Below are 27813 nucleotides of genomic sequence, written 5' to 3'. Positions count from 1 at the left end.
GAGAGGAGCCGGACTGCAGGAGTTGGGAGTAGGCAGGCCTCCCCCACTTTCCAAAATGCCCCGGGTGGCAATGGTGGGTGTGTGGTGAGGGGGTCCTCCCACACAGCCCGCCCTACCTGCTCCGCTTTGAAGCCCAAAGGGGCAGAGGGACTCCCTATAAGGGAGTGAGAGGATCTAGCCCACTCAACCAGCCCCGTTAGTCCTTCGCCTCTCTTTTTAGAGACCGCATGGTCAAAGTACGTGCATGATAACCCAATTTTGAGTGCGTGTGTAAGTGTGGTGGTTTTTGTGGGAGGGGGGTGGGCGTACTAAGCGCAGGCTTACCTCGCATAGCACACCCACGGGAGCCGGGCTGAGACCACCAGACTCAATTCACATGTAGCCGAGACCGGGATCCGAACCCCTAGCTGCAGAGGTGAATGGCTTGTCAGCGCAGTGCCAATCGCGTTGAGCCACCGCAGCTCCCCAAACTTTGTTTTTTTCAGCACGTCGTTGTGTTTTACGTCACCGCATTCAGACACGATCGTTTTTTTAACCGATGGTGTGTAGGCACGACTGACCATCAATCAGCTTCATCGGTTACCCGATGAAAACGGTCCATCAGACCGTTCTCATCGGTTTGGCCGATCGTGTGTACGCGGCATAACTGATGTTCCTGTTCCAGTGATCTTTATTGTGGGCCCTGTACAGAGCCACATTGGCTTTCTTCCAAAGCTTCCTGACAAGTCTTTTTTAACCGGCACCACAACCCATATTTATTCCTATGGGGAGAGCCATACTCAGCAAGACTGCTAGTGGGTGCCATGAGTACGGCTTACCTTAGGAATGAATGGTGTTTTAGAGGTAAATGAATTGAGACAACAGTAAATATGTAACTTACTGTAGGTTGGCCGCACTCTTTTGGGTGGGAGCATGCCTTTAAGGACAACTTGTACCAAACTTACTTCCCAAACCTCCTCCACCACTGGACACCAATCCTTATCTATCTAGTTCCTGTGAGCTCTGAATGTTATGGAACATGCCCTGGAGATTCATCATGTTGTCTCCGGCTGGGCCCACAGGTGGATACTGCAAAGAACCAGGTTCACACATCACAATGGGAGCACCAATCTATGCATCACTCTGGATGGCTGCTCAAACTGGCATTGAGCTTTAACAAAGTTTGCAGATTGTGAGGGCTCCTAAGTCCTGATTAAGCTGGCCACACATGTAGAAATTAGGGATGAGCCGATGGTTCGAGTCGAAAGTAAGTTCGACTCAAACATCCCATGTTTGTTCTAAAACAAACTGAACATATGGGGCGTTCGCGGGAAATTCAAGCACCGCATAACGCCCCATAATGCACTGTGAGATGGCAGTGTATTGCTGTATGAGGATTGGCCAAAGCATGCACCTGACCTGCATGCTTTGGCCAATCACTGCGCACTTTGCTGAGAGAGCCATAATTGGCCAAAGGCATCCATTGATTTCCAGGCATCTGTGGCTGTCAGAATACCTGAACAATGACTGCATCTGATTGGATGCAGTCGCGGTTCGGCTTACAATGTTTTCATTCAACTCAATTCGATTGAAACTTACTTATTGAAATTTACTTTTTTGGGGTCAGATGGTACAGACAGAGCCAATGCTTGAATTTTGATAGATACATTAGGAATTGGCCTAAATTGAGCTGTGTATGGCAGCCTTTATAAATAGGAACAAGATTCAGAATGGTTTTCATTTAAACACATCCTGGTATATGAGTAGATTACTGGTGTGTATATTAGTTTTTCGCCAAACAAAGCATGCATATTTGTTTTCCCATTTGGCACTAAAGGAATAATGTGGGAAGGAAATACTTTTTTTCCCCCTTACGCTCTTAAATCTTGAGTGAAAACCACTTAAAAATAAGAAGTGAAAGATTTTAAAAGACAAGTTCAATTTACATTTTCTAAATCCCACAGGTTAAGGGGGTAGGAAGACATTCTTATGGAATGTGAGTAAAGTTCTAAAGATAAGGGGCAAGGCTTTTTGTTCTCAAATGCTAATTCCCTATTCAATGAAGTCATGTATTGGACGCAAGGATCTGTATGAGTCTATCCTTCAGTTTGAGCAATTTGAAGTCCTCTCTCTGTGGGGTCTGGGGGTTGTCAGACAATAGGACAGGGTGGGGCAGGAGGAGGGAGCCTGTTGGAGTAAACTTAGGCTGCTCAGTCAGGCAAGTTGTTAAAGGGGTGTGAAGGAAGCTTCCCTCTCATTTCACAAAACCCCAGGAAGAACAGCAGAGGAGACAACACTGGAATGCCATACTTTTTCCTCCAAGTGGCTGGGATTTTCTTATAGTACTGCTGGATTTCAAGCAAGCCTCACACGACATCTACTGTCCACAGTTGTAACAAGGATTTATACTTGTGCTAGTGAGCGTACACTGGATAAGGCTGCTGCTGTGTTGTATAGGGGTATACGGATAAGAATCTCAGAAAGAAAATATGCTTGGAACCATAACTTTAACTGGTAAGTTGGCTTATTGGGGAATGGTGTGTAATTATAGAGGACTTACAAAGTTCATAGGTGCAGGGTCAAATAAGTCAGTTGATTGAATGAATGCTGTTGAATACAGTTCAGAATAGAAGTAAGTTAGAATTAAGTATGTTAATAAGCAATTTCCTGTGAAGTTAAAGTTTCCCAACTCTGGTGGTTAAATTAAAAGGTAAATGTCGGAAAGTAACTCTGTAGTTCAAGTTCATAATTATTGGAGTATTTTTATACCTATGCATTTGACAAGGTAAAAAAAGCCATGTAATTTGAAGTTACATTTGCTGATTGCCTTAGTATTTGTTCTTGAGGGCAGGTAATTTGAATTAGCGTTTTTCCCCATTTCTTTTTGCATCCGATGTAGTTCAGTCAGTTGTTTTTTTGAGAAAAGGTGTGTCTACATATATTAATAAAGAACAGCTTTTTGGTTGCACAATCCTTTAGCAGCACATTGAGCTACATGGCTAGCCGGAAATTCTGCTTGTTCATAGAGCTCAACAGTACTACTATAGCTTATAGGTAAAATAGGTAGATTAGAAGTTTTATTAGAGGAATACAAAACAAATAAGGATATTGATAAATAAACAGTGTTTGTTTGCACTTTAAAGTTAGAGAACTTTTGGAAGATATATATATAACAATCTATAAAAAAAATATTATATCTAAATCTATAATATATATATATATTTTTTATAGATTATATATATATATATATATATATATATATATATATATATATTTTTTTTTATATATATATATATATATATATATATATATAATCTATAAATATATATATATATATATATATATATATATCTATAATATATATATATAAATATATATAAAAATCTATAAAAAAAAAAAAAAAATATATATATATATATATATATATATATATATATATATATATATATATATATATATATATATATATATATACACATACATACATACATATTCATATTTTTTTTTTTTTTTTACAATTCTTTCATTTTTTCCTGTACCTGCAATGTATGGATATCCGAGTAGCTGTAAGGTTCAATAGTGCTATTTGTTCCTTATTTGTCAGCTGCCACTGCCTAGAACTGTTTGACAATTACTCACATTTGTAATTGATACTAGTCTCAAGGGTAACCATCCTAGTTAACCTGAACCGAAAATGTTGTTTGCAGCATGACTCTCATTTACTGTTATTATCCAAGATTATTAGAGTAAAAAAAAAAGAAAACAAATATTACAGTAAGGATTTTTTGTGAAGCGTGTGCTGTTTTTCTTTTAAAAATTGCATTAAGTGTTAGCTGACCCACATTTGTCTGTAATGGCACAGTGCATTACTGTTCCTAATGCTTCACTGAGCTGTGGATTAAAAAAAACTTTGCTGGCAGAGGCACAAGAAAGGAGAGATCTCAGTTCTCATACTATGGAAAAGGTTTTAGTGTGACTAGGAAAGTTTAATCCCATTCATTTGTAAAGCAAAGGATTTGAAGCATCCTTAGGGAAGGTGGCTTCATTATTTGTTACATGGGCACAGTGAAAAACGATTACTTCATATGGAGACTTTGAATTGGCTAAAGCGAGGAATGTGAAGAGGATTAACTTCATTCAGCAATGATGTCAATGAAAGTTATGACTAGCTGCGGTAATAGTTAAACCACATAGCCAATTATAATTCATTTTCAAGAAAATACTGTAGCAGAATGACAAAATAACAACATAATCTAAAACAAGCAGTGGATACTTGAAACAGATTCCCTGCAAAGGTAACGAGTTGGCTAATAGTAAGTAATTATAAATATGCTTGGGGGGTAAACCTAGGTCTATACTCGGACTAAATGGATTCAAAAAGAAACAAAAAACACATTAACAAGAGAGCCATACTCAATGAACCACTTGTTTTTTATACCTTTACTTTTCAGTTTTTATAAGCATTAGCAATAATCTTTAGCAATAAAGATTAGGGAGTAAGCGGGAGTAGGAACCCAAAACTACACCCACCCCCAGGACAACTTTTCCCTGCCCCTTTCATTATTGCTTCCAGTATTGTCTTTTGATATCAAACAGACTTCAGATGGAGCGACACCAGGCATAAATAGCTACCAAAATCTTTTTTGCTGGTGTCACTAGGCTGGGAATGCTGAAAACATAAACTTTAGATGGACTGTTGGAAGAGTGCAGTTGGCCTCACTTGGTAGAAAGAGAGTTTGCCTTAGAGCTTGCTAGATGAAAAGCAATGTCTGCTATTATAACAACATTCACAGTAATCTTATTTGCCTATATATTCATTTTTATATATAACTACATTACAGTTTTGCTTTCACTGGTTGCATAAATAATTAGGGACGCTTTTTGCTGGACCCCATATGAGTTGAAAGGAGTCCTTTGGCAATAATTACATCCTTGAGATTATCTTTCCATCTCACAAGCATCCCCCCACCCAATGTTAGCTACTCTTCATCAGTACTACTGTCTGCCCTCTTCATTGTACAGAGACCCAGCCTCCTACTGAGACCCTTTTCTGCACATCACTGCCCTTAAAATAATGGGGCTGATTTATAAAAAGGACAAAAGAAATATCTGTGTTGCCCATAACAATGAGTCAATGACCTGCTTACTATGGCCAGCATTTACACATGGCTTCCCTGCACTTTTAAAAAAAAATCTGTGTCCCATGCTGCACTGGCAGTTAATAAGACATATTATGTTTTTGGATCTTTTCCTTGATAAATAAGGTTTATGGTATAAAGGAACTATTGGCTTCCATATGACTTTTTTTTTAAAAAACAACTTAGAAAACGTTTTACTTTTAGAAACAATGAGATTGTGTTCATAAATTTTACTATATAGCTCCTTTCTATTTTTTTTTTTTTTTTAAGTCACCATGAAATGTTAGGATGATATTTTATATGTGTTTTTTTTTTTAAAACATCGCTGCTGTTCTTTTACCTAGGAGTGGTTTTGTCTTTTTTTACAGCTTGTTGTTTGGTTGCCCTTTTGCAGAATTTAAAACCAATTGAATCCTCAAAATATTCTTGTTGCTGAATAGCCCCTTTGTGCAATCATCTTTTATCTTTAGGCTGTTAAGGCCGTAATTGTTGCCCCAAAGGAGAAACCCAATTTGCTGTGACGATTAATTATTTAATGAATAATCCCAGATTAGACTATGTCAGTTCCTGTGACTCGCATTACTTAATGAAACGGGATACTTATGTATTTATCACAGAAGGGCTAGACTGCTGTTGTCTGTATTGTGGGTGTGTCATACAGCAGTGAATTCACATCCTAGAACTGCACTGGGAAAATTGTGTTATATGCAAGCTTTGTAGGAAAGCCTTCAATTACAGTTTTTTTTTTGCCTACTCTTATAAATTAAAATATACTTTTAAAGTACAAAATGAAGGTGATACTCTAAAGCTGGTCATACATTATACAATTTTCTTTCAATTTACTTTCAACTATGTAGTGCAAGTGCCTGCCTGATTGCGAAGAAATTAACAGTGTTTAGGTTTGACCTCATATTATATGGTTTTGGTAAATTTCAAGGAAATTTGTACCAGATAATTGTATAATGTATGGCCAGCCTTAATGGTTTTTTAATTATTATAACATTGTATTGCAAATCCCTTTCTGGCAATCAATGCATGGCCAAAGATCAATAGCAGCTCTTTAGCATAAGGGAATTTCCTACAAAGGAAGTGTTGCTTTGGTGTTGAACCATTTGGTGTCTTGATAATGAGCTTAGCAGCTTTTTTTAAACTGTTTGCTTAGGCTGGAAGTTATCCAGACTAGAAAGCCTGTCACTTGGAATAATTAAACAGTGCATAGAATTGCAAACTACATTGTAATGAGTTCTTGAGGCCCTTTTATCACTTTGTAGTAAGTAGTCTACTCCTGCCTGACGTAATCAAAGGAAATAAGGATGGGAAAAGAATGGACAATTATCAAAGATCTATATATATATTTCCGGTAGTGGATGGTGGGGTGTCAGAAGTAGTTGAACAATGCCCACATATAATATTAGAAGCAATCCTCATATACTGTAACTAGGTTCTTTACTAGCTCTTATATACTGTAGTGGGTGTTGAGCACAGTGACTTAGCGGTTAGCACCTCTGCCTGGAAGCACTAGAGACTCAAATCCCAATCATGACACTAACTGCATAGAGTTTGCATGCACTTCTTGTACTTGTGCTGGTTTCCTCCTACAGTCTAGCGACATACTGTAATGCTGCATACACACGTTCGGTTAAACCAATGAGAATGGTCTGATGGACCATTTTCATCGGTTCAAACCGATCGTGTGTGGGCGCCATTGGTTATATAACCATCGGTTAAAAAAAAGGCAACTTGTTTTAAATTTAACCGATGGATTCCTAACCGATGGGAAAAAAACGATCGTTAGTAGGCACAACCATCGGTTAAAAAGCCACGCATGCTCAGAATCAAGTCGACGCATGCTTGGAAGCATTGAACTTCGTTTTTTTCAGCACGTCGTTGTGTTTTACGTCACCGTGTTCTGACACGATCGTTTTTTTAACCGATGGTGTGTAGGCGAGTCAGCTTCATCGGTTAACCGTTGAAAACGGTCCATCGTTCTGTTATCATCGGATGGACCAATCGTGTGTACGCGGCATTAGGTTTGTTGTCTCCTGTGTAAACTGTCCCTAGTATGTGTATGTATGAATGTGAGTTAAGCCTTGTACACACGGGCCAAAGATCAAGAAAAATTGGCCAGTTTAGCACGAGCTGGCCGACTTTCAGCCCGTTTGTACAGCTGTCTGTTCTACAGAAGCCAGTCTCGCAGCCGGCTTCTGTCTAACAGGCATGCTGGAAAAAACAGCATCTGACCTAAGTGCCAGCTCTGATCAGTGTGTTCTTGTGGTGGGGGAAGTCCCCCTGTTAGAACACACAGGCGCAGCAGGGAAGATTGGAACACTAACATCGCTTCTGTTAGTACGTAGACCTCATTGTTCCTACTTGTTCAGGGCAGGGACTAATATGAATGTAATATATATATATATACACACACAGTAAGTCCCCTACATATGAACAAGTACTGCTCTGAGGGTGCGTTTGTAAGTTAAACAAAGTTAATGGAGACAAAAAGCAAAATAATTCTGCGCTGTCTAAGAAAGTAAGCAGCTACAAAAACCAAAGACAAGTGGATAAAAACAAATACAAAATATAAAGTGTAGAGCTAGAATTACAAATGATTAATGAATATACTACATGTATAGCATATATTATATATCTGTGAATACATGTAAAGTAGACGTGCAAATACAGTCTCTATAGAATGAGTGATAGTACAAATAAATATATAAGTGATGGTGCTCCGAAAATCCAAATCGTGGAAAACCAAAAAAAGCAGAAGCCGTCACAAGCTGTAGAAAGGCTTACCGGAGAGATTGGACCCTGGGGAACATATGTTCGAGAGGGTCAATCTAGCATGATAAAGATGTATGGACCAATCAATGCTGCAGCTCACAAACAACCTCCACATCTCCGCGTTTCGCAGCCTCGTGCATAGTCTGCAAAATTAGGCTGCGAAATGCGTCAGACACCCCACTGCTGCCGCTTTTTATCTGATCAGCTTTTAATTCATCATATAATGTAAGTGTTCTTACCTGCATTAAAACACAGTTCGTAATACAGGATTACGCTATATGCTTTTCTTCTCTTTCCTCTTTTGGATACTCCTTTTTTGGCTCTGGCTTTTGACCATCATTGGGTCACTTCAACACATACGTTAAACCATCCACTTTTGGGCATACCATCCAGAGCCTTTCTACAGCTGGTGACGGCTTTTGCTTTTTTGTTTTTTCCACAATTTGAATTATCGGAGCACCATCACTTATATATTTATTTGTACTATCACTCATTCTATAGAGACTGTGTTTGCACGTCTACTTTACATATGTATTCACAGATATATAATATATACTATACATGTAGTATATTCATTAATCATTTGTAATTTTAGCGCTACACTTTATATTTAGTCCAACAAAGTTAGCCTTGGTCCCCAACTAACAAAATAGCTATATAGTACTGTATTGTAGTAGGTTCATAACAAGCTTGAAATAAAGAAACTGTACTACTGTGCTCTATACAGTAAAGTATACAAAAGCACAACCACTTGTGAAGGATGCACACATGTGACAATGTACACATGACACCTGAACTAACTTATGTGATTAGACATGCAAACATAAGTTTACCATAGATGTAGCCTCTTCGCAAATTCTGAACGCAGCCTGTGCACTGTCAGTTTACATTTTACAAGGCTGTGATGGGAACTGCTGATAGACCCTTATGGCATAGCGACTTGGGTGGGACAGCAGCAGCCAACCAGAAAAGAGAGGAGTCTGAAGTGTTGGGTTCTATTGATTTTCCTGGCTCCTGCAAAATGATTTGATTGCCCATGGGGCAATAATAACTGAGATTAATGCAGTTTAAATGAATTGTTTACATGAGGATAAGAAGTGTGTTGACAGGGCCTCTTTATGTACTCCTGTTGCCATTTTGCAAGGAATGTAATTTCATTCCTTTTCCACACTTTGCAGAATTCTCTCTCGAACTAGTCACTTTTTTATTCTGATGCTCGAAAAACCAAAGCCCAATAAAAAAGAAGAACCATAGGTTCCAAATCTTTGCACTAGTTAAGATCTCAGGGACAATAAAACATTATTGCTTTTCTTGCTTGGAGCAGGCATCATCTGACTTTTCAGAGGTTACATATTTGTGTAGATATATAGTGAATATTTTCTAGTCACTATGAATACCCAATCATGTGCAAGGGATATTATAAAAATTGTTTACTTGCATATGAGTGGACTGCTTTGCCTTGGACATCCTCTACTCCTTTAAAAACAGAATCCTGTTGTGTAGATACTTCTGTTACACAAAAGGAATTTCTCAAATACATTGTTTAGAGCAGTGGTTATCAACCCTCTAGTGCCGTGACCCCTTGATAACATTTCCAAAGTTGTGGGGACCCCCAACAGTAAAATTATTTTCATAGCGTGGGTTGAAAGCACCCAAGGCAAGACAAGTAATTTGCGCCCCTAACTCACGGACATTTAGCGCTCCCTGAGTGCCTTCCACTCGTACAGTATTAAAACCCCTTATAGTACACTATAGGGTGTACCACTCTTTCTCTTGGTTCTCCTTTCTTTCCCTTTCATCTCTCTGTATCCTAATTCCTTGTTCCCCCCCCCACCCCTCTCTCTAACTGTCTTTCTTGCTCTCTCTTTTTTTATTTCTCTCCCTTTTTCTTTGTTCCTCCCCCTTGTATCATCTCCCTTCCTGGGAGAACAGTGCAGGCTTCAGGAACAGCCCAGGATTTGGTGACCCCTGGCAAATCATAATTTGACCCCCGAGGGGGTCCTGACCCCCAGGTTGAGAACCATTGGTTTAGAGAATGCTTAAAATGGCCATACATGGATCAACATTTGGTGGGTTCAGCAGGGACCAGTTGAATTTCAATCCATGTATGGGCACCCTGGTTGTACACAAGTCGATCAACTTCTGTATAATCAGCCTGTTGGAATTTCCCCAAATGATTTGTGCAACCGGTTATAACCGGCAACACTAATCATTGTATTCTGCCAGCAAGGAAGGCTCCCCAAGCTCCCCGCCAGAAGAACACAATAGTGCTGATATAGGAATTCCCCCATCATCACTGACTGTCTTGATGGGGGAACTGAGCAATTTTGTTTTCTTCCACCTGTGGTGGAAGGGAAGAAAACTGCATAATGTATGGTCTGCATTGGTGTGAAGCAGAGACACATCTGGTAGACAGCTGGGATTTGATTTTTTTTTGTGGGGAACATCTTCTATTTTTTATTTGTTCTCCTTTATTTTGAATTTTGATCATTGATTAGAAAATCCAGGACCAGAAGTAAACCATAAACCTCATGTTAAATATCTATCGAAAACTGCGCTGGTCAAAAAGTATAAAAATTGCATACTTTGCAAAATATAGACTGTGTAAAGAGCTTTGGAAGGGTCCGAGGAGAGGAAAGTTGGGTGTGTACATAGCATATCTGATGAAGGTAGAATGCTGGGAATTTCTGGAAAGCATCCAGCTCAGCTCTAGGAATCCCACGGGAGAGTTGTCAACCAGCTCCAGATGTCGACAGGGATGACTTAAGCACGTGGAGTGCTGGTTCGTTCAACTGTAGTATCCCTGAAAACTTCTCCTGTATGTTTCTTATTAATTTTAACCCCTCTGATTCAAGGCCAGGGACAAACATTGTGTGCACTATTAATTGAATGAAATTTATTGGCTAAGATAAATAAAAGAAGTTATATCTTCGAGGATATTCTTCAATGGAGTATTATGACCCAGGCTATAGTGCTTTATATATGTATATACAGTATATATATATATATATATATATATATATATATATATATATATATATATATATATATATATATATATGTGTTTGATTCATTGTAAGAGGGACTTGCTCAACTGGTAAAGACAGTGGGACTATGCACGAGACAGAAGCACCCATGGACATTCCAAGCAGGTTTGTCCTGCACGTTAATTTAGAGGACAATAAACAAACACAGTTTAATGCGTGAGGGCATTGTACAGCAAGTTCATAGTAAAAAGCAAACACAACATCTGCTTCTCCGAGCCACTAAGTGTAAACTTTATTTTAATTAGCTTAAATAGATCCTTAAATTTGAAAAGATGTACCCAATGCAGGGCTGTTCTTAAGAAGCCTGCATTTGAGATGATTTCCATCTAATTTTATTCTATGGTGCATTGAACTACAGTCGACCTATTTGTGACATGCAGTTGATTTAATTAAGAGTTGCATCAAGCTGCATCCCCATCAACTGTTTTGGCACCCAACAAAAAAACCCATGTCCCCAGGTCCTAAGAGACATAGCACATTCTATTTCTGGAAAGCCAATGTCACTTTAGTTAATAAAATATAATATTGATTCAAGCCGCATATGTTTATGGCTGGCCATAAACATCTGTGCTATGCAGAGGTTCAGTAATGGTCACTTGACCATCTAAAAAAAAAAGTTATTGCAACATATTGGAAAATCTCTTTGTTTATAGCCCACTGTTCTCTATTCTATGAAGAAAAGGGAATAAAGCTTTCAGAGTGTGTGCACCACCTTCATCCGTCAGTTGAATCAGGAGGTAAACAGTGGCAAATTGTGGAGTCATTTGAGATGTCTAACTGCCCTTTATTCTCAGTGAGATGCCAGCTTGTCTATGCCCACCATTGTACTGCCCTTCCTGTAATTAAATACTTATGTCTCATTCTTATTCAGCTGTAGCTATATTCGGTGTCCTGAAATGTAATTTTGTGATTTAGCTTTTTAAGCTTATGCACTATTTAACTGTCACTAGTTTAGTCCTCTATAATTACCTTGGATTCAACCAACAGCATTTTTTGCAATTGAAAAATATATGTCATTAAAATTTAAAAAATAGTATTATAGGTGGTTATTGAAATATGAAGTCACATTGGAATGCAAAGTGATATTGTTACTCTTGACAAACACAACAAGCTTCTGAAATGACCTGCTCATAACCATTTAAAGTGGTCCTAAAGGCAGAAGGTTTTATACCTTAATGCATTCCCTGCACCAAGGAATAAAAACCTTGTGCATGCGGGGAGCCCCACCTTATACTTACCTGAGCCCACTCTTGATCCAGCAATGTGCATGAACCTAGCCGCTCTTTCAGCACTCTCCCTCCTCATTGGTTCAGAGACAGCAGGAGGAGGCTGCTGCTTTCATTCACAGTCAGTGAGGAGGGTGCGGGGGTAGGGTGGCACTGGGCCTTGCTCTGTGTGTCAATAGACACACAGATTAGGGCTATGGAGTGAGCATAAACAAGTGACCCCAGAGCAAGCAGCTTGCTATGAGGAGACCTAGTGGGAGAGAGGAGCCACGAGACGCGGCAGGGGGAGGATAGGGGCTGCTCTATGCATAACCATTGCACAGAGCAGGTAAGTAATGTTTGTAAATGATAATTTTGTTAATTAAAAAAACAATCACTTTAAGTTGAGAAATTAATTGAGCGACTTAACTGGATATTTCTACTTGGTAATAATCTGGGACAGGTTGAGAAGGTAGGGTTACTGCCATTATGTTTGCACACCTATCCACAAAGTGATAAATGGTATTAGGGGTGTATCTACAGCTGATCTGAAACTCAGTTGTTGATAACAGTTTACAATAAACTCCATAATGACCATATGTGATAAAATGCAAACAGAGGTAGTATGCAGTCCTAGGGAAGCAGGCCTGCCAGTGGCACATTGCTAGACACACATTTTGCTGACTTTTTAGGTTCCAGACTGCCTTCCTGCCTGCCAAACAAATCTGACTCTGTACTAATTGTTGCTGTCCTTGCAAAATTAGTGCATTTTTGTTGGTGAAGTGTACAGTTCACCTGCTTAGGTACCATACTAAAATTGGCCAGCTGACTGGGGGTTAGATAGGGCTGGCACAAGACATTTGAAATAGGATGGCGGGAAGGATAAGTGCAGCCCTGCTTACTGCAAAACATTCCTCCTTGTGTTATAGTATTCTACTACTGTATGCTTAAGGGTGCTTCATCTTAGATCACAGACAGTGATGGCTTTACTTAATAATTAGCTCCCAGAAGTTGGTAGCAGAGTATTTTTAAATACACTAGTGCAGAAAACTACAAGTTTATGTGATGACTTTTGTTGGCTAGTGTTACTTATTATGCAAAATGCAAGTTTGTGGGAATTTCTATAAGTTCATTACACAGGCAGTATACAAAGCCTGAGGAAGGAGCTATATAATGACTAAGGAAGGAAACTAAGGAAGGACCTGAATGATTCCATCTTTAGTAACTTAGGTTATCTATGAAAAGGGTTATCACTTAAACTCCACTCTTTCTGCATTAACCAATGGCTGAGATTGCACACAACTATACCACAAATACAATAGTGATATTCAATGCATAATCTTTAATGGTCAGATTCAGTTATTAATATAAAGTGGCATGCATTTTACTTAAGACATGCATAAACTTCTAGCTAATTTCAGCATATTCTGTTATTCTGTTGTTAATGCAATGACACACATGTCTGTGTCTATAGCCTGCATTTACCTTCATGATAAAAGCTGGCTATAATCCACACATAGAATAGGTCATCGGACAGCCCATCTCAGTGGCCACAAATAAGCATAAAACTTTGTATTTGAAACCAATGAGATACATTTGCACTGAATATGTTAACAATCTGTGTTTGCCTCAATGCTAAAACATGGTTTGCTGCAAATGTGAGTTGCAATGAAAATCTGTCTCCTGTGTACAAAGGTGCACCATGTAGCTAACTAGCATATTGCTGTTGACTTTTTTGATGTCATCAAAGTAAGATTTGAATCGTAATTCTTATGCCGCGTACACACGATCGGTCAAACCGATAAGAACGGTCTGATGGACCGTTTTCATTGGACCAAACCGATTGTGTGTGGGCCCCTTTGGTTATTTATCCATAGGTTAAAAAAAAGCAATCTTGTTTTAAATTTAACAGATGGATCGTTAGTAGGTACAACCATCGGTTAAAAATCCACGCATGTTCAGAATCAAGTCGACGCATGCTTGGAAGCATTGAACTTAGTTTTTTTCAGCACGTCGTTGTGTTTTACGTCACCACGTTCTGACACGATCGTTTTTTTAACCGATGGTGTGTAGGCACGACTGACCATTAGTCAGCTTCATCGGTTAACCGATGAAAACGGTCCATCAGACCGTTCTCATCGGATGGACCGATCGTGTGTACAGGGCATTAGGCTCACTAGAGACATCAGAGGGCATTATTAGACTTCCGAAAGCCCTTTCCTTTCGAAGCAGTTTCCCTACATTTTCACCAAGGGGTTACCCTAGTGTGCATGCTTATTTTCAGTGTAGTTGTAATCGGGGAACATAGCTGGACTCCTATGGTATTGTCAAGGAAACAATAGCATTGGCTTGATACATCCAACATGGCCAGTTGCCATTTCAGTTAACCAGGGTTGTTTGACGGGCCTCCTTAATCATAAGCATCATTACTCATGTTGGAATTTACTATTCTCATGTTTATAAGTACCCTAAAATCTGAAAAGGACAGACGGAGAAAAAAAATAATTCAATCATCTATCCATTAAAAACACCTTCACCCAAAAAAGATTCCACTCTCTGTTTACATATTGCGGTTGGTTTACTAAAGACAAATCATCTGTCTAATTTACAAGTAGTAGTTACACTTGCAGAGGAATTTGCTTCATAGCTTAGTGAATGTTGTGAAGTTTAACTATAGAATACCCAATCATGTGCAAGGAAAATGAAAGAAAAGTAGTTTTTCTTGCACATCATTGGATAATGTAAGTTGGCAGAGCTTCACCTCATTTGTTAAGCTCTGGGGATAATTCCCTTGCAAAGTCAACAGTTAACCCCGGTTCGCACTAGAATGTAGTGCTGGAAACTCATGATCCTTGCGTGTTTCTCGCTTCAAGTTCAAAATGCACTGCCCTTGCGATCTGCAGTAGGTGTCAGTACAATATTAGCAGCACCCCAAATGCAAGTCGCAAACGCAGTGCCTTTGCCTGTACCAGGCAGTATGGAGCGAAAGTACCATGCAATCTGGTTGCAGTGAATTTCCAAACATAGCTTTGGTGTGATGCGGTGTGGTTTGAGCCCATTCAAAATGAGTGCAGTTCCTGTGCGATTTAAAGGTGATTCAACCCCAACATGTACAATGCTGAGAGAAGCAGTATGCAACCTTTTGAGAAATAGAAATTAAGAGCAAACCTACACAGCTTTTGGTGCTCTTAACAAAAAGGAAACTCAGAAATCAAAGTGTCAGACTGTTCCTTTCTTTATCAGCATTCTTCCTCTACTGTTTGAAGTCTTATCCTGTTTGTTTATCGGAGGTTCATACTAATACAGCATCTCCCTTCTTTGCTTCCAAACTAGGCAATGCATTTTTTTTTTTTATCTGATTCCTAACCATCACATGTGTAGTGTATGTTTAGCCATTGCTATTTAGAGGCTCAACGGTGGTGTTTGTATCTTCATACAACCACCCATAACTGATCTGTGGTGCCTGGTCCTGCACAAAGAATGTAAAAAATGATTAGATACAAAAGCAGCATCCTCAACAGCTGTCAGTAACTGTCCACCCGTTGCTGCTGATGGAATTCTTGTAGTGCTTAAAAAGTGTGATACCCTCTATGAGGCATCTACTGAAACCCACCCAGAGTTTTTTCTTTTATATAATTAAACATTAATAGAAATAATAGGTTATTTTCAGGGACAGACACTTTTTTGAGTTTTAAAGTAATCAGTCCAATCTATGAGCCAATAGACAATTTTACTGTGTATGTATAAACAACACATTTTTTAGTTTTGGAAAAAGTAGGGAATAGTAAGGTCCCTTACAATAGTAAGGAAATATCAACTAATGCTGGCCATACACTATACGAAAATTCGGCTGAAAATCGGTCGTAAAGAAAGATCTTTCGTTTTTCGGCCAGTTAATGGGCACAAAATCAAAAAATCGTTTGGACGTTTTTGAGCCGAAAAAACGAAGGACAAGTTTGGAAATTTTCTGCCGAACGAACGATAAATCGGAAGGTTAATGTGTTTCCCGTCCGAACTTTCTGCACTAGGTATATGTAAAAAAAACGAACCATTTTTTTTTTTAATGTCCACTGAACGATTTATCGCCCACTACATGATGGCACTATCGTTTGCGCTCACGAAAGAACTTTCGTTTTTCGAAAGTTCGTTCGGGCGATTTTTCGTGGAGTGTATGGCCAGCATTAGGCTGGTTGTCTTTCCCTGGGAGACTTCAAAGGGTGCACAATTCCCGTCTTCGACAATTTCCATTGGATCAAATACTCCCTTTGGAAAATGTATCCTAACTGTACAGTTTTGGATTTACCATCACTTTTTGGATCCATCAGAGGGAATTTATCTAACAGGGACACAGAAAACAAAAAATTGTCAGTGATTCTGTGATTCTCACTTTATTAAAAAAAAAAAAGAAAGAAAAAGTTTTAGCGCTGTCTCTCTTTTATTGAGTCAAAAAACTTGCTTCTGTTGATACCAACATAGAACATTCAAAGTTGTTAGCTGCCATCTGTATTGGTTGCATTGGTTGTCTAACGTCTGGGATTTGCACACCCTTGATACAGTGGGAATTATTCTGAGATTTAAAACTCCACTTTTGTTGAGAAAAAAAACGTTCCCCTCCTGGGTGATCTATGTACATTGCAAGGATTATAACAACCTTTGTTGCAGATTCCTACCTTTTGTTATTCTGAAGAAATCTCTGTTTGGTCCTCTGTGCTAAGTAGGCCTAATGGGAGTGGTTTTATAATTACCAATCAGCAGTGCGCCTGCAGAGCACTAATGAGGACCTTCATCCCTTTAGACGTGTTTTCCTATTGGGAGTATCTCACTAAAAATGTCATTTTTTGGTGCAGGAGATGCCTGAAGTCTGACTTGTATCCTAGTGCAGACTTCTGGTAAAATAAGTAAGCCAATCACACAAGCTGGAGTGGCCAGTGCCCAGGGCCGGACTTACCATTGGGCTTGACTGGGCTCAAGCCCATGGGCCCCGCCCAACAGAGGCCCCTGGAGGAGGAAGCAGGAAGAGCCATGCAGTTGTGGATGAAGAGGCAAAAAGTCTGCCCAGTGGTAGCACCCCCGCTCAACAAATACGATACCCCCCCTCAATAACTATGATCCCCCGCTCAACAACTTCGACCCCCCCCCCCCCGCTCAACTCGGCTACAGGGGGCCCCTTTAATCAACACTCAAGCCCAGGGGCCCCCACCACCCTAAGTCCTGCCCTGCCAGTGCCTATTCTGTGTACAGAACACCTCCAGGTAGCCATATTGCATTGCATTTTCACAAAATTACAGAGGCTGCAGGTTGAAAAGGAAAGGTAATTTTTAATACCATTTAATTACGATATGACTTGTGTCGCAATTATATATGCTATATTATTTTTTCTTTATTTGTATTTTTTTTTTCCACGAAAGTGAAGTTACCCTTTGAAATCCATTGAGCCTCTATCATACACTAATGTTTTTCCCTAGGTAGGGAGATACTGTCCTCTACTGTCTGAATTTGTAATAGTTTTTTTTTATAAATATAATAAGATGCCTATATACCGGCAAATAAATGATGACCACATTGAGATGCTGGCAGTGTGCCTATCAGCTATGCTGATTGACATATGGCAGTTGTCCTTAAGATGTTTATTTATAAAATTTCCTACCCAAAAAGCAACATTTACGTTCATTTAAGGGCAACTCCATGTTTGTGGGAACAAAGTAGCAAATAATAAAATATACAATTGCTACAGTACACAAGTCATGTTATATTTTATTGTTATTAAGATTACTTTTTTTTTTGTTCAATCTTCAACCACTGTAATTTTCTATGCAATATGGCAACCTGGGGGTGTTCTGTATACAGTTGGTATAAAAAAAATTTAATTTCCAGTTTGTGTGATTGGCTAATTGATTTTCGCAGATGTCAACACTAAGAAAAAGTGCACCCTCTTTAATAGGCACACCTGTGTAGGTGTGCAAATTACACCCGCAGGCAGCTGCACAAGAAAATATTATTGCCACCCTCCGCACCACACATGAAAAAACACATGCCTTTTCTGTGCAACTGCATTTTTTATAAATAGGTTTAGGGTTCTTTGCCTGCAAAACGCAGATATAGCAGCCACTTCAAACACATACAGTAAGCTGCCGCGTACACGAGGCATACAGAACCGCACGTATTGTATGTCAGTCTAGCCTAAGGGTTTATCACTTCTAAAGGGATGCAGACACTGCAGCTTTCCTCTTTAAAGCTCAGAAAGTTCATACGTTGATTATTAATGAACCAGACCCTTCCTTTAATGCCGCGTACACACCATCACTTTATGTGATGAAAAAAACGACATTTTTTGTGAAGTAAAAAACAACGTTTTTGAAACTTCAATTTTCAAAAACGACGTTGCCTACACACCATAGTTTTTTCACAATGCTCTAGCAAAGCGAGGTTACGTTCAGCACTTTTTTCCATTCAAGCTCGCTTCATAACTAGCTTCTGAGCATGCGCGGGTTTAAAAACGTCGTTTTTGCTACACACTGTGATTTTTTGTGAAACAAAAAACGACGTTTTGAAAAACGACACAAAAAATTGCTTCAATTTTTTTTTGTCGTTTTTCACAAGACATAAAACGACGTTTCCCCCCACACACGGTCATTTAAATTGTCGTTTTAAAAAACGTCGTTTTTTTTCATCACATAAAGTGATGGTGTGTACGCGGCATCAGACCCCTTTCACACTGAGGCGCTTTGCAGTCGCTATAGCGCTAAAAATAGCGCCTGCAAATCACCCTGAAAGAGCCACTCCATTCACTCTCAAGGGCTTCCACACTGGAGCGGTGCGCTGGTAGGGCGTCAGAAAAAGTCCTGCCAGCAGCTTCTTTGCAGCGCATTAGGAGCAGTGAATACACCGCGTCTAAAGCGCCCCTGCCCATTGAAATCAATGCTATAGCGGCGCATTGCAGGCACTTTGCGGAAGCTTTTAACACTTTTTCAAACGCTAGCGGGGTTAAAAGCACCCGCTAGCGGCTTAAAAGTGCAGCAAAAATGATGGTAAAGCGCCGCAAAAAATAGTTGCATTTTACCGCCGACACCTGGGCGCAGTGAGTGTGAAAGCACTCTGTCTGGTGAGACAATGAGCTATTTCTTCACAACACAAAAAATAGCAATCTGCTACAAAGTTTGTCAAAATCCCTGCAATGTACATAGATCACCCAAAGGTTTTTTTTTTTTCTCAGCAAAAGCGGAGCTACTCTTTAAAGAATGTTTCTGGGAAAAGTAGAAATCCACTGTGTTCTTGCGCCCCCACTATGTGCTAGCAAAGAGGAATTTCCTCTATACATAACTCTTGGGATTTATTAGAACTAAGGGATATGTCACCAGCGCACCAACAAGTTTGTTTCAAAATGCAGAGCTCTTTATGTGATCATGCAAAAAAAAAAAGAGCTCTGCATTCTGAAACAAGATTGCTGGTTTGCTGGTTAAACATCTCATCAATGTTATGCACATTGTGCATTCTAGTAAGGTATGCTAAAGGAATATTCTCCATGTTTATTAGAACCCTAAGCTATGATTTTACGTTTTTGCTAAATTAACGTCCTTAGTGAAATCTGAAGCGTAAATGGGCCGGCGTAAGCCCGCGTAATTCAAAGTAGGCTGGTAGGGGGCGTGTTGTATGGAAATGAATCGCGACCCCACGTAAATGACGTGCCTAACGAACGGCGCATGCGCGCACATTCTCAGTATCACGTCGAATTTTCTCCCTAAGTTACGCCGGCTCAATGCTTAGTCGACGTGAACGTAACCTGCGCCCATTCACGTACGACGCTGTTCCGACGTTTCCGACGTCCATACCTTAACATGACTTACCCCTGCTTTATGAGGGGTAAAGTTACGCCGTTTGAACGCCTTATGGAAACAGCGTATTTTAATACGCCGGGCGCAAGTACGTTTGTGAATCGGCGTATCTAGCTAATTTACATATTCGACGCGGAAATATACGGAAGCGCCCCTAGCGGCCAGCGTAAATATGCACCTAAGATACGACTGCGTAAGAGACTTGCGTCAGTCGTATCTTAGACAAATTCTGGCGTATCTGATTCTTTGAATCAGGCGCCGAGATACGACGCCTCACATTCGGATATACGGAGATACGCCGTCGTAAATCCTTTGTGAATCCGGGCCTCGGAATCTTCTTAATGCATTTCTCTTGGCAGAAGAAAAGTAGCTGCAAAAATGCTCCTAAGCCGCGTTTTTTTTAAGCACGTTTGGGTGCGACAAGTGCTTGGGTGTTTATTAATTTCTTTCTAATAATTTGTTCTGGCCATTAAAATAAAGAAACTTTCAAGCGCTAAAAGCTCCTAGGGTTAACGTGCATTTAGACATGTTTATTACCTACGTTTATCCTTGTTTAGGCACGTCGGGAGTTTTTCCATGCTCAAAAGCTCCTCTCCTGAACGCACAAGTGATGTTTTTTTCCTCTGCCTCTAAACTCCTGTAAACGTCTATAGTGCGTGGAGAGGAGTTTAGAGGCAGAGAAGAAAAAAGCTCAAACACCTGTAAAAGCAGCATTTGTAAACTCAAGCATGCATGAGGCCTTCAAAGCACATGTCAGGGCAAAAAAAAAAAAGAGTACATCTCTTCAATACACGCACAATTTCCCCATGTTTTATCCCTTTAAACATCCTGTGAGATCAGAAAATGACTTGTTGATCTGCCAGAAATGCACTTAGTCCATAATTTCATCTTGTGCAATGATACTAAATGTCTTTTTGTGGACTTAAAGTACAATATTTTCATGTCAGCCATGTCCAGTTTTTTGCTGGTAAGGTACTAAATCCCTCAAATTCTTCTCATTTTCACAGAATAGGAATAAATTGTTCTGTAGCTCAAGAACTGGAAGGACCCATTGAGATAACACAGAAAGCCTGCACATGGGATCCCTAAATTTCTGATACAAGCAATAGTTTGTTTTTATGTTGCACTTAGAGAACATATATAAGAAAATGCTTTCAATGGTATTTTTAGAGACCAAAAGGTAGCAAATGAGAAAGGTTCTTTGTTTTCACATATTTTATATATTTGGTACGTTTTAGATGAAGTTGCTACAGAAGCCATATATCTCTTTGCATGCTTATTTGTAATCATACAATATGTCAAAGTTAATACTTACATTAATCCCTTCCCATCCCCTCCCAGAATATCTTTAATTGGGTCTTAACACTGGAAGATGGGACATGCTTCCCGATTGCATATTTAATGTGATTGGTTGTCACAGTAGCAATGTTTAGATGCTCATCCCATGCGCTTCTGATCACAAATCGAGATTAGTAACTATCTGTGACAGCTTGGTCCCTGTGCTGGGAGCAACGCTGTATCCTGGCCTAGGCCAACAAGGCCCAGGCATAGGGCAGCACTTTGCAGGGGGCCGCCGGCTTGTGTTACACTGTTGGTGTAACGCAAGCTGCTTCTAATTTTGACCATCCTATCAGCCTGGACCACAAACCTTCCTCACTGTGCTATATGTTTTCTGCTGTACCATTGGCATGGTTATATGTTCTTAGCCCTCTCCATAAAATTATCAGAAATTTGTGCTTAAAGGGGTTGTAAAGGTTTGTTTTTTATTTTCTAAATAAGTACCTTTAAGCTAGTGCATTCACTTACCTTTTCCTTCGATTTCCCTTCTAAATGTTTTTTTTTCTTTGTCTGAATTTCTCACTTCCTGTTTCTCCTCAGTAAGCTTTCCACCATCACCCAAGCGGTGGGTAGTCAGCCAGAACAGCTTACTGAACAGCTTACTAAGGAGGAACAGGAAGTGTGAAATTCAGACAAAGAAAACAAAAAAAATATATATTTCGAAGGGAAATCAAAGGAAAAGTTTAGTGAACCAACTATGCACTATCTTAAAGGAACCTATTTAGAAAATAAAAAACGAACCTTTACAACCCCTTTAAAGTAAAACTATAGGCAACACTTTCTTTTTTCATTTTGGATAGAGTAAGGGAGGATTATAGTCCCTGTCAGTTTATTTTTTACAACTCTGTCCCATTGCAGAGATTTCCCTTCACTTCCTGTTCCATAGCCAAACAGGAAGTGAGAGGAAATCTATGCAAATTAAGGGAATATATTGCCCCCCCAAGGCCCTAATAACTAGTGTGGGTCCTAAACAGAAAGGGGTGTGGCCTTGACAGAAAGGGGTGGATCATATTTAAATTAGGGGTGCACGAGTTTAGTCAGGCCTAGGGCAGCCCAAACCTAAATACACTACTGGCTGGGAGCATGCATAGAATGTGTTCTCAGCACACCTTTTAAGCCATAGGCGTGCACAGGCGTCTTAGCATTATTGCTCTGTTTGCCAGTAGGTAGATGGGAAAGATTTCCCTCTGATGCCTCATACACACGATCGGGTTTCCCGGCGGACTTTTTACCGCCGGGAAACCTGAGGGGAAAGCCGGGGACCTGCTCAGGCAGTCTTTCCCCCATACACACGAGAGGTTTTCCCGTCAGGAAAACTGCGATGGAGCTTTGGTCGGGAATCCCGGCCATGTGTATGCTCCATCGCAGTTTTTCCCATAGGTTCTCTTTTTTTGTCCGGCGGTTTTTGGGCAGTTTTCCCATCTAAAAAAATGCGAGGAGCATACACACGGCCGGGACTCCCAGCAGTTCCCTCGCAGTTTTCCCGTCGGGAAAACCTGACGTGTGTACGAGGCTTGAGCTGCGAGAAATGCTTCTGTGTGAGGAACCATAAACCAGGGGGAGACAGAAAGTGCAGTTAAAACCACATCTTTAATATAATAGCAAAAATAACACAGTTCAGGAATGTAGCTTTTGGATTCCAACGTATTTACTGTTTGGGTGACAAAAGCTACTAGGACAGACTGAAAGAGCCCATTCACACTGGGGCGACTTGGGATCTGACTTGAAGTTGCCCAAGTCTCCCCAAGTCGCGCTGTTGAGAAAATCAATTGAAGTGAATGGGAGCCGTCTTAATGTACACTACTGAAGTCGCTCCGACTTCAGAAAAGGTTCTTGTACTACTTAAATCCGACTTCTAGGCGACTTGTATCCATTGATTTCAATGGAAGTCGCCTCAGTCCGATCACTGTCTTTACTGCAGCGACTTTTAAGGAAGTGAAAATATTTTTAAGGGCAAACCCCTCCCTCCCACAGAGTTGATTTTAGTTTGATTGGCCACTGGAAAGTCGCCTGTCCTGGAAGCGACTTGAAGTCGCCCTCTAAGTTGCCCCAAGTCGCGCTGTGGTGCACGCTCGGGTCACGTCCAGGTCGCCTCGCAAAGAGTCGTGTCTCCCCTGTGTGAACCGGCTCAAAGGATGAACTCGGAAAGCAATAATTTTTTCTTTACAGGATTTCTAATCCTTTGTTTCTTTATCAAAAAAACCCCCCAAAAAACATTACTTATATGCAAGATTTTCAAAACATTATTGTGGGGAAGTATTGGAGAAATTTACCCTCACTTTCTATCCTGATTACTATGTTTTACTAGACAGGAAGTGAGGGGAAATCTCCAACAGTAACAGACAGGAATTATTATTATTATTATTATTATTATACAGGATTTATATAGCGCCAACAGTTTGCGCAGCGCTTTACATCAGGGTATTAATGAATAAAGGTATGGGACTGTGAGGACCCCTGTCAGGTATTTTTTTTATTATTAATATTTCTGTCAGTGTTCCAATTACAGATTTTCTGCTGTCTGTTGAAACCATTGTCACCAGAACAGGAAGTGAGATTAAATCTCAAACAGAGCTCCAGATAGCTGTCAAACTGACAGGAATTTTTATATTTCCCTGTTCTACTGCTATGTGTAAATCTCAGGCTTAGTTGGACAGAAAACAAATCCTTAGGCAGATACAATACTGTGGGCCAGATTCAGGTAGGAGATACGACGGCGTATCTCCAGATACGCCGTCGTATCTCTGAGTGTGCGGCGTCGTTTCTGTGCGCCTGATTCTTAGAATCAGTTACGCATAGATTTGACTAAGATACGACCGGCGTAAGTCTCTTACGCCGTCGTATCTTAGTTGCATATTTACGCTGGCCGCTAGGTGGCGCTTCCGTCGATTTACGCGAGGAATATGCAAATTAGGTAGATACGGCGATTCAGAAACGTACGTCCGCCCGGCGCATTTTTTTACGTCGTTTACATTAGGCTTTTTCCGGCGTAAAGTTACCCCTGCTATATGAGGCGTATCCTATGTTAAGTATGAATGTCGTTCCCGCGTCAAATTTTGAAAATTTTACGTTGTTTGCGTAAGTCGTCCGTGAATGGGGCTGTGCGAAATTTACGTTCACGTCGAAAGCATTGGCTTTTTGCGGGTTAATTTGGAGCATGCGCACTGGGTTACTTTCACGGATGGCGCATGCGCCGTTAGTCGAAAACGTCATTTACGTGGGGTCATGTTTTATTTACATAAAACACGCCCACCTCTTCACAATTTGAATTAGGCGCGCTTACGCCGGCAGATTTACGCTACGTCGCCGTAACTTAGGGCGCAGGTTCTACGCCCGCAGAAAAATAAGACATTCTACCTGAATCTACCCCTGTGTGTTTAGAGACTCTGTCATTGCCATTGTTGTATTTTTTTTGGGGGGGGGGGGGGGTTTAATTGCTGTCCTTGCCCCAAGGCTAAACTTTGGGTCTATCGTTTGCTGGCCTTTACATTTATGGCTGGCCTGGGATAGCTATAGATATCAAACACAGAGGACCGGAGATAAAACAAAGATCAACTATTAGGTCTTTGCTGAGGGTTTTATGCTTTTAATAATATATAATAATATCCCTGACACATGTTTTATTCCTAAAAATATTGTATAGCACATTGCAGCAAAAGTAAATATCTGAATATTGTATAGCACATTAGGAGGATGTATCCATATCTAATTCAACTTCATCAAAGTTGACAGTATAGAAAAACCTGAGCTCTTTCCTGATTTTGTGAACTTTTCTTGGCTCTTGTTGAATGATTTTATTCATAGATATGAGAAGTCCTTTTAAAAATATGGATTCCACATACATCTATATGTATCATGCAGCTTTTTTTTTTTGTTTGATTTCAGATACACAAACATGTTCTGATAAACCAAAAAAACAAAAACAGAAAAGCCATACTATAGTTTTTTTTTTGTGACTTCCTTGGCCCGTTTAAGATAAGACCTAATGTAAACTGTGATTACACTGCCATCTAGTGTTCATTAGTTAAACTGCCCATATCAGTGAAAGAAAATACAGTAAATTGAAAAGTATAGATTTGTGCTAACTTTATACAGTTCTGTTTAGTTTATATATCAGTTTAAAGTACATTAGCTCACTTTAATGTATGAAGCTGTGTGTAAACAGAAAGTATTTACTGATAAAATATTTTGGATGAAACAAATGTTTAATTTTTTTTTTTTTTTATTCAAGTTTAGTTAGAGTTTGTTAACCTGAAATAAATGGAATCCTGCTCTTTTAAAGCATTTTATACAGCACAGTGCTTTTGCTGTGTAATTTGGCCCCCTATAACATCTGAAAAATCTGCCTGGTTCTGCCCTTCCCCCTGTAAACTGACTACGATATATCATGGCTTCTGACACTGTGGTCAGTTCACGTGCCTCTGACAGCCACTGCTATCTGCAGCTCTCCTGTGTCTCCCTCTGTCCCCCCTCTCCTCCCTCCCTGTCAGCTGTGTGTCAGGCCCTATCCGCCCGCCCCCCCCCCCCCCTGCTGCTGTAATAACTAAGTAAAAATTACGCAATCCCCTGCTTTTTATAATACTAAATGTCCTGTATGTGTGCTTTATTTAAAAATAGCTGTTCTATACCTGATTTAATAGTGCTTCTCGGTGGTGACATGACCGGACGGCTCTCTGCTCCTCTCCTCTCCTCCCCCCTACTGGCATCACTGGGAAATTTCAGCACCTCCCGCTGTACCTGTTTGATTAGGAAAGAGGTCAGCCAGCCGATCATGTGAGCACTGAGCGGCGCTAATAAATCAGGTATAGAACTTTTTTTTTTGTTGTAAAAATTGATCGTGTGTGGGCTAAAACGACGGTAAAAACCAGCGCATGCTCAGAAGCAAGTTATGAGATGGGAGCGCTCGTTCTGGTAAAACTACCGTTCGTAATGGAGTAAGCACATTCATCATGCTGTAACAGACAAAAAAGCGCGAATCGTCTTTTACTATCACAAAATCAGCTAAAGCAGCCCAAAGGGTGGCGTCATCCGCATGGAACTTCTCCTTTATAGTGCCGTCGTACGTGTTGTTCGTCACCGCGCTTTGCTAGAGCATTTTTTTTTAACGATCATGTGTGGGCAACGTCGTTTTAATGACAAAGTTGGAAAAACTTTGTTTTTTCTAGAGGCTGAGAAACGTATTTTTTTGCATGCTGAAAAATTATCGTGTTTAAGCGGCATTATGCCGTATACACACGATCTGGCTTTTGCCCGGCCAAATTCCATCGGAGTAAAAGAGAACATGTTCTCTATGTAAACTCCAACGAAATTCCTCGGAATATCCAATGGAAAAACTGGGCATACACACGGTTGGAATTTCCGATGGAAAAGTCCATGTGTATGAGGCATAAAAGTATATGTAAGCTCTAACAATACATTTCTCCCGTTTGCTCCCTTTTAGCCTGTTAAATAAACCATTAAAAGTGTTTTATGATATCTGTTTGACAGTGCAAAAACAAAAAATATGTTTATCCAGACAGAAATCTCGTGAGCTGATAACTTCCTGCACTCTCTGCCTCTAGACCAGTGATGGCGAACCTTGGCACCCCAGATGTTTTGGAACTACATTTCCCATGATTCTCCACTATATTGTAGAGTGCAAGAGCATCATGGGAAATGTAGTTCCAAAACATCTGGGGTGCCAAGGTTCGCCATCACTGCTCTAGACTATTATCAGTTAACATTGTTCTTTGCTATCTTCATGGATTACAAAAAATCTCCCCTGTTATGGAAAAGAGAGAAAGAGAGGAAGAGGTTATGTAGTGCTAAAATTCTCTCAGTTCTAGGGCATGGGTGCTCAACCTGTGGTCCTCCAGCTGTTGCGGAACTACAAGTCCCATGAGGCATTGCAAGCCGCAGACAGTTACAAGCATGACTCCCAAAGTCAGAGGCCTGATGGGACTTGTAGTTCCACAACAGTTGGAGGGTCACAGGTTAAGCACCCATGTTCTAGGGCAGGGATCTCCAAACTACGGCCCTCCAGCTGTTGCGGAACTAAAAGTCCCACGAGGCATTGTAAAACTCTGACATTTACAGACATGTATAGGCATTATGGGAATTGTAGTTCCTGAACAACTGGAGGGCCATAGTTTGGAGAACCCTGTTCTAGGGTAACAATGCTGCTCAGTATGGTTGTCACCCTATGACAGGAAGTGTGTTAATTACAGGATTACTGAGTTAAAATAAAGGAAAAAAATAAATACAAATTAATGCAAACACCACATCTAAGTTCTGCTAAGCTGCAATACATTTTTGTTCTTGGGTTTAGATATGCTTTAAGTCTGTCGGGATAGTTTTTAAGTACAATGGGTGTTTTAATTCCTGTAATAGCCACTAACAGCCAAAAAGAAGAAAAAAAACGTAAATTCATGATTTTTCTTTCATTTATGTGTGTGCTGTCTGAAAACACTAATGTGCACATACTTCTGTATGGACAAATAGATAAACTTAAAGT

General features: G+C 40.0%; 1 protein-coding gene across 2 annotated transcripts in view; it reads left to right on the top strand.

Annotated features, from left to right (window-relative positions):
- AKAP12 (A-kinase anchoring protein 12) overlaps window positions 1-27813 on the top strand; it is a 235196-nt gene that overhangs the window by 192564 nt on the left and 14819 nt on the right. The window contains exon 1 of one of the 2 annotated variants that reach the window (XM_040350848.1): window positions 2222-2493. The exons of the other annotated variant lie outside the window; for it this stretch is intronic. Within the exon in view, the coding sequence (XP_040206782.1) occupies window positions 2469-2493 (25 nt within the window). The 5' untranslated portion in view covers window positions 2222-2468. Of the gene's footprint in view, window positions 1-2221; window positions 2494-27813 lie in introns of those variants that run through there. 2 annotated transcript variants of the gene reach the window in all.

Source organism: Rana temporaria, chromosome 4 (assembly GCF_905171775.1).
Source record: "Rana temporaria chromosome 4, aRanTem1.1, whole genome shotgun sequence".
In the NCBI taxonomy this organism is placed as follows: Eukaryota; Metazoa; Chordata; class Amphibia; order Anura; family Ranidae; genus Rana; species Rana temporaria.
This window is presented reverse-complemented; position numbering and strand designations above follow the sequence as displayed.